Source organism: Quercus lobata, chromosome 1, assembly GCF_001633185.2.
Source record: "Quercus lobata isolate SW786 chromosome 1, ValleyOak3.0 Primary Assembly, whole genome shotgun sequence".
Classification (NCBI taxonomy): Eukaryota; Viridiplantae; Streptophyta; class Magnoliopsida; order Fagales; family Fagaceae; genus Quercus; species Quercus lobata.
The window spans coordinates 27,164,254-27,172,569 of NC_044904.1; the positions used below are offsets into that span (position 1 = coordinate 27,164,254).

The 8,316-nt window shown below is 29.6% G+C and overlaps 1 protein-coding gene across 1 annotated transcript; it reads left to right on the forward strand.

The window, feature by feature from the left end:
• Window positions 1–6,967: 6,967 nt before the first annotated feature.
• Window positions 6,968–8,095, forward strand: LOC115951762 (receptor-like protein 7). Its single transcript, XM_031068913.1, has one exon. It carries the CDS (start codon window positions 6,968–6,970, stop codon window positions 8,093–8,095), a length of 1,128 nt encoding a protein of 375 aa, XP_030924773.1.
• Window positions 8,096–8,316: the final 221 nt, after the last annotated feature.

Below are 8,316 nucleotides of genomic sequence, written 5' to 3' on the forward strand. Positions count from 1 at the left end.
TTAGTAAAATCTCTTCTATTATTTTATTATTTGTTAATATCTTTGTTAGTAAATTCAATTGATATGGGAAGAAGTTTCCAAGAAAATTAATTGAACTCAACTACAACTTCTTTGGTAACTTATTTTGTTTTCTAGACTGAGTAGACTCACTATAGTTCCAAAAAGATAAATGTCCATAGGGAGCCTAGAGCACCTCCAAGCATAAATGTCCATAAATAGCAATACATATAAGAATCTCCCAACATCATGTCATTGAAGTTAATTATGATGAACGATGGCATGCATTTTTCGAAACTATAAATCTTGAAGTCCTTTTTTTTATCTTTTATTACGGTTAAAGCATGGTTTTTTATTTATTTATTTAAGATACTAAAGGATTTGAACCTATACCCCAATATCTTCATACCTAATGCATAGAGTGTGTTACATGTTTTACAATTAGTGGACAACCAGTCAAAGAAACCAAAATTAGGGTTAGAAAATTACTTCCTCTTCACTTTTGTCTAGGAGAATTTGACTATAAAAGCTACACAATGCATTTTAATCAATTGATTGAAAGTGACCATAAAGACATATTATTGTCCATGAGAGGTAGAAGAAAAGCTAGTCACCCTAGCTTTCATAATGTGATATATGTAGTAACTTATATTATTAACAGGTTCTTTTAGAGCATTTAAAATTAATCATTTTAGAAAAAAAATTATGAGAAATTGAAACAATAATAAAAAAATATCAGTTTTTTTTTTTCATTAAAAAATTTCTAAAATGATTTATTAATAAATATCCTAAGGGTATCTATTAGTAAAATCTCTTCTATTATTTTGTTATTTGTTAATATTTTTGTTAGTAAATTCAATTGATGTGGGAAGAAGTTTCCAGGAAAATTAATTGAACTCAACTACAACTTCTTTTGTAACTTATTTTGTTTTCCAGACTAAGTGGACTCACTGTAGTTCCAAAAAGATAAATGTCCATAGGGAGCCTAGAGCACCTCCAAGCATAAATGTCCATAAACAGCAATACATATAAGAATCTCCCAACATCATGTCATTGAAGTTAATTATGATGAACGGTGGCATGCATATTTCGAAACCATAAATCTTGAAGTCCTTTTTTTTTTTTTATCTTTTATTACGGTTATAGCATGATTTATTTATTTATTTAAGATACTAAAGGATTTGAACCTATACCACAATATTCATACCCAATGCATAGAGTGTGTTACAAGTTTTATAATTAGCGGACAACCAGTCAAAGAAACCAAAATTAGGGTTAGAAAATTACATCCTCTTCACTTTTGTCTAGGAGACTTTGACTATAAAAGCTACACCATGCATTTTAATCAATTGATTGAAAGTGACCATAAAGACATATTATTGTCCTTGAGAGGTAGAAGAAAAGCTAGTCACCCTAGCTTTCATAATGTGATATACGTAGTAACTTATATTATTAACGGGTTCTTTTAGAGCATTCATAAATTAATCATTTTAGAAAAAAAAAAAATTATGAGAAATTGAAACAATAATAAAAAAATATCAGTTTTTTTTTTCATTAAAAAATTTCTAAAATGATTTATTAATAAATATCCTAAGGGTATCTATTAGTAAAATCTCTTCTATTATTTTATTATTTGTTAATATTTTTGTTAGTCAATTCAATTGATATGGGAAGAAGTTTCCAAGAAAATTAATTGAACTCAACTACAACTTCTTTTGTAACTTATTTTGTTTTCTAGATTGAGTAGACTCACTGTAGTTCCAAAAAGATAAATGTCCATAGGGAGCCTAGAGCAGCTCCAAGCATAAATGTCCATAAACAGCAATACATATAAGAATCTCCCAACATCATGTCATTGAAGTTAATTATGATGAACGGTGGCATGCATGTTTCGAAACTATAAATCTTGAAGTCCTTTTTTTATCTTTTATTACGGTTATAGCATGATTTATTTATTTATTTATTTATTTAAGACACTAAAGGATTTGAACCTATACCACAATATCTTCATACCTAATGCATAGAGTGTGTTACAAGTTTTACAATTAGTGGACAACCAGTCAAAGAAACCAAAATTAGGGTTAGAAAATTACATCCTCTTCACTTTTGTCTAGGAGACTTTGACTATAAAAGCTACACCATGCATTTTAATCAATTGATTGAAAGTGACCATAAAGACATATTATTGTCCTTGAGAGGTAGAAGAAAAGCTAGTCACCCTAGCTTTCATAATGTGATATACGTAGTAACTTATATTATTAACGGGTTCTTTTAGAGCATTCATAAATTAATCATTTTAGAAAAAAATTTATGAGAAATTGAAACAACAATAAAAAAATATCAGTTTTTTTTTTTTTTCATTAAAAAATTTCTAAAATGATTTATTAATAAATATCCTAAGGGTATCTATTAGTAAAATCTCTTCTATTATTTTATTATTTGTTAATATTTTTGTTAGTAAATTCAATTGATATGGGAAGAAGTTTCCAAGAAAATTAATTGAACTCAACTGCAACTTCTTTTGTAACTTATTTTGTTTTCTAGACTGAGTAGACTCATGTAGTTCCAAAAAGATAAATGTCCATAGGGAGCCTAGAGCACCTCCAAGCATAAATGTCCATAAACAGCAATACATATAAGAATCTCCCAATATCATGTCATTGAGGTTAATTATGATGAACGGTGTCATGCATTTTTCGAAACTATAAATCTTGAAGTCCTTTTTTTATCTTTTATTACGGTTATAGCATGATTTTTATTTTATTTTATTTTATTTTTTATTTAAGATACTAAAGGATTTGAACCTATACCACAATATCTTCATACCTAATGCATAGAGTGTGTTACATGTTTTACAATTAGTGGACAACCAGTCAAAGAAACCAAAATTAGGGTTAGAAAATTACATCCTCTTCACTTTTGTCTAGGAGACTTTGAATATAAAAGCTACACTATGCATTTTAATCAATTGATTGAAAGTGACCATAAAGACATATTATTGTCCTTGAGAGGTAAAAGAAAAGCTAGTCACCCTAGCTTTCATAATGTGATATACATAATATTAACGTATATTATTAACGGGTTCTTTTAGAGCATTCATAAATTAATCATTTTAGAAAAAAAATTATGAGAAATTGAAACAACAATAAAAAATATTAGTTTTTTTTTCATTAAAAAATTTCTAAAATGATTTATTAATAAATATCCTAAGGGTATCTATTAGTAAAATCTCTTCTATTATTTTATTATTTGTTAATATTTTTGTTAGTAAATTCAATTGATATGGGAAGAAGTTTCCAAGAAAATTAAGCGACGTCACCTTATATCCTCAAAATTTGTCACTTTGTTGGAAAAGTCAGTCATGCACTATGGTCTTTATGGTCAATATATTGTCTGCCAAAATTAAGGCATTGAAAATTTTAGATAGAGATAGCATTTAACTGATTTTACCTATAGATGATGACCAAAAAACTGCATTATTTTTGTGTAGTGTTGTTCATATTACTTCCAATGTTATCTACTTATTACACACACTTTACTATGGATTCCAATATTTTTAGATAAGTAAGTTTTGGTCCTAAGGGAGAGGGGAAGAGGAGATTAATTCTCATGTTAATATTATCTTCTTACGCTCACTATTTATTCCTTTTGAATAATTCTCAAAAAAAAAAAAAAAAAAAAAAAATCCTTTTGAATGAAATTATTGATGGGATTAGAAAAAGACTAATAATAAGAAACTTTTTATTCTATTAAAAATACAGTTTAGTTACAAAATTTGTTGTAGCCTAAGGCTACAAAATTTGTTGTACCTTACTCAATATCTTTTTATTGGAAGTGAATTTTGACAGATCCACCATTGGATTATGTTTTCTTCTTATATCCTCTATGCTTACAAAATTTCTAGAAAATTAAACATCAATTACTATGGGACCGTTTCGTAACGTTGTTCTAGTAACGTTGTTTGTATTTTTTGAAAATACGTGTATGTGAAAAAGTGTATGAAAATACTTATAATGTTGTTTAAAAGCTGAAAACATGTGTTTAAACACATGTACCAAATATATCATTAATAAATCATTTAAATTGCAAGTTTTTGTAGTTTAATATTATGCATAAAAATATAATCTTTTAGATCTTATAATAAATAATATCTGATTGACACAAAATTTGACATGTGTATTAAGAGTGTAAAGAACATGCAATCTAACGATTAGATTTTCAAAATATGTAGTAATATTAATGATATTGAGTAAGGTTGTAGTCTTAGACTATAACCAATTTTGTAGTTAAACTTTGTCCTTCTGTCAATTTCTTTTGTTAATTGTTTGCCTTTTCTAAAATATTTCTTTATTAAATGCTTTTGTAATGCATCTTATAATAACATGCAGATTAATTTGAAATCCTTAAAATACCTTAGAACCAGATATGAAAGGATTATGCTCTAATATGATCTTGAAAAGGTAAGCAACCTGTAATGCAAAGAAAAACTTGCAAAGAGTCTTGTAATGTAAAGAAATGTCAATTGAGTTATAAAAATCTCGTGCAACCAATAAAAAAAAAACCTATTTTCAACAGATAAATGTGTTTAAAAATATGGCTTTTAAATTTTAAGACTTCTTATTGGGAAAAAAATCATGACAAAGTGAGCGAACTGTAAAATTAAAGCTTACATAAAAGTGCTAAATGAGCTATAAAAGTATAAAACATTTGACAAAATAAAATTCATATTTGAAACAGATAATTGAAGAAGTATGGCTTTCAAAATTTTAATGCAAAAAAAAAATAAAAAAATAAAAAAATCCTAACTCTAATATGTAACTATTGCAAACCCCTTCAATTACTAAATTTGTAGAGTTACGAGGAAAGAGTTTTTTGATAGGATATTTTGTCACCTCAACAATCGAAAAATGCCACCGCTAAAATTACTTTTAAATAAAAACAACAATTCTTAAGCCATTTGAGGAAATATATATTTGGCATTTGTAATGCTTAGGTCCATTACACCGAGAATACTTATTAATATTAGTAACATTTGTTAATGTTCATCACTCATAAATCTGTTACAAATAATCCTCTTCTTATTCTTCTTTTCTTTTGGGGGGAGAAGGACAGAAGGTTGTAGCTAAACTACAATGTTCTTGGTTCTTTTTATTTTTCAGAGTACATTATTTTTAATTATTATTATTATTATTTTTTAGGTATATGGTGAGAGAAGTGAAAGATGAGGTTCAAATCAACATAAATAGACACAACAAATGATGTAATTACACATGAAATTTTACTATTTATTCACATGAGGTTAACTTAATTAGATTTCTATAACCCATCTTTATTAAAAACAATGCTAAACATGCAATTTTACTCTACTTTTATGTCTCTCTCTTCTAAAAACACCAAAAACATAAAAATACTAGATCAACTAAGATTAATAAATAAATAAATAAATAAAATCCAATAGAACACTTGTATCATGAGATTTCAAACCACAGGAAAACAACTTAAATTTCGATCAAATCTCAGACGGATAAAATGTCAAATTTCAAACCATATATAAGCAATTTAAATTTCAACTAAATCATAGGTAGGTAAGTTTTAATTTGCCCAATTAATTTTATTGACAACTTTTTATATTTTTTATAAAAATTTTGTCAAAAATTTTTCATTTAGTTTATTAACAATTAGCCTAAGCACAATCTATTAACAATTTTCCTAAAAAGCCCTTGCTAACATTACCCTTTATAAATTTATAATATTTTCTTGTCAGGAGACATTTTTGTCTTGTTTGTTAGGAGACATTATTGTATTTTAAACGTAGAAGAAAAGTTATTCAGGTCAATAGAATCTAGCTATCATGATTCATGACGTGTTCTATATTTTCTTATTTTACAGACTCTTTAATATTTATCCCTTGTCTCACACGTCATAATCTTAGTATGATGTACAGTTCCTTTAATTTTTCTTATTTGATAGAATAACCACTCTGAGATGTGGTTGCCCATGAAATCATGGGTATTGATTTGGAATGCCATTGACAGATTTTTTTTTTTTGAGATAAAAGATATAATTTTATTTGAGTAAGAGAACTATAACCAAATTACAAAGTCTGGCCATTGAAAGAAATTTTTGTTTGTTTGTTTGTTTACGTAGCATTATAATTTAAAATCATAGTTGGATTCCAAGAAACTAACAAGCCAAAATTGAGATCAAAAGGCTATATACATGACAGAATTTTTTAAAAATCAAAATTTATTAGTTTAAAATTATAATTTAGTAACTGGAATGTAACACAAGGGAAGGAATTTAGTCACAAAAAATAAACTAATATTAAATGTTAGAGGGAATTCGTTTTTCTGTTTATAAAAGGGACTGTCCTCTTCATATTTTTATGGTTACATCAAGGAACTTTTTAATCTAAAGCCTTCTAAATTTGTTATCAGGCTATGATAATTCCAAGTAATGCATCCGTTAACTAGCTGTTCAAGTTCTGTAATAGCTAGCTTAATCTGATAGTTTGGGACCTTTTTAATTTATGAAGTACCATGGACCTTCAAAGTAAAATACAAATGCAAGATAACAACTTAAACTATCTATGCAATTATACCAGTTCTTTCAATTCAAGAAACCGACAGCATGGTCCACTTGACAGCATCAATAATTGAAAGTCCCAAAACCTATTAATGGAGTCTAGCATAGGAGGAATCAGATGAACAACATCACAACCGTGTATGGAAAACAATTACAGTCAATACTAATGACTCATAGATTCAATTATTTCAGACTTTTCAAATCAATACATTTAAAGCCCTTGAAATTCAATTCGATTTAGACCACAAAAAATAATAAAAATATCCAATTACCTTTAGTCCTTTCAAATTGTTATGTGTATAAATATCCTCACATATCATTAGTTCGTCATCTGCTCATAACACTTAAGCCATCCGATTTTCCATTTACTTCCTCAGCTGTAAACATGTGGAAAATGAATCAATACCTGCCCTTATTCCTTATTGCCTCTTGTTTGTTCTTCATTTCACATTCTCAAACTATTTCTAATACTTCCTCTCAACATCGTTGCCTCCCAGACCAGAGCTCTACTTTGCTGCAACTGAGGAAAGAATTTGTTGAGAAGAGAACCAATCCTGATGATTACTCTGGTGTTTCATATCCAAAGATGAAGTCTTGGAAGGCAGATACTGATTGTTGTTCCAGCTGGGATGGGGTCACATGTGATGCACACAACGGCCACGTCATTGGCTTAGACCTCAGCAAAAGCTGGCTTTGTGGGCCTCTCAACTCTAACAGCAGCCTCTTCAGGTTGCGTCATCTTCAAAAACTCGACCTTGCCCTCAACGACTTCTCTTCCTCCACCACAATCCCATCTGAGTTTGGGCAGCTTGTGAGGTTGACCCATCTTAATCTCTCTTGGTCCATCTTATATGGCCGAATCCCATCAGAAATTTCATGGCTCTCCAATTTGGTTTCACTTGATCTCTCTTGCAATGCTGATTTGAATCTCAGAAGAAATGATCTTGAAGCACTTGTCCAGAACATGACATATCTGAGAGAACTTCATCTAGACAATGTGAACATCTCATCGTCACTGCCTCAATCCCTGGCAAATTTGTCTTCCTTGACTTCTCTTTCTCTACCTTACTGCAATTTGCTTGGCGAATTTCCCTCAGATATTTTCCTACTGCCCAAGATACAAGCCATTGATGTGTCAGGTAACTACAATCTCACTGGTTTTCTTCCCAATTTTCGATCTGGTAGTTCCCTAAAGAAATTGCGTCTTTCCTCCATGAATTTTTCTGGGGAATTGCTCGATGCTATCGGGAACCTAAAGTCCTTGAACTTTTTGGATCTTTCTCAATCCTATTTTTCCAGGGAATTATCCAATTCAATTGGCAACCTTGAATCCTTGAGCCATTTGGATCTTTCTTGGGCAAATTTTTTTGGGGAATTGCCGAATTCAATCGGCAACCTTAAATCCTTGAGTCATTTGGATCTTTCTGGGGCAAATTTTTCTGGGGAATTGCCGAATTCAATCGGCAACCTTAAATCCTTGAGTCATTTGGAATCGGCAACCTTAAATCCTTGAGTCATTTGGATCTTTCTGGGGCAAATTTTTCTGGGGAGATTACCCGTCAATTGGAAAGCTTGTTAAGTCCTTAAATGCTTTATCTATAGCTCAACAATTTCTGGTGACCGGGGGGAAACTGCCGGGATTCAATTGGCAATCTCAACTCCTTGAATTATTTGGAACTTGGTTCAATTAAATTTTCAGGGGAAATTCCCCTTTCCATTGGGAACCTATCACAG

Excerpts from the sequence above, each read along its gene's own strand:
- LOC115951762 (XM_031068913.1), top strand. The coding sequence starts at position 6,968 with ATGTGGAAAATGAATCAATACCTGCCCTTATTCCTTATTGCCTCTTGT.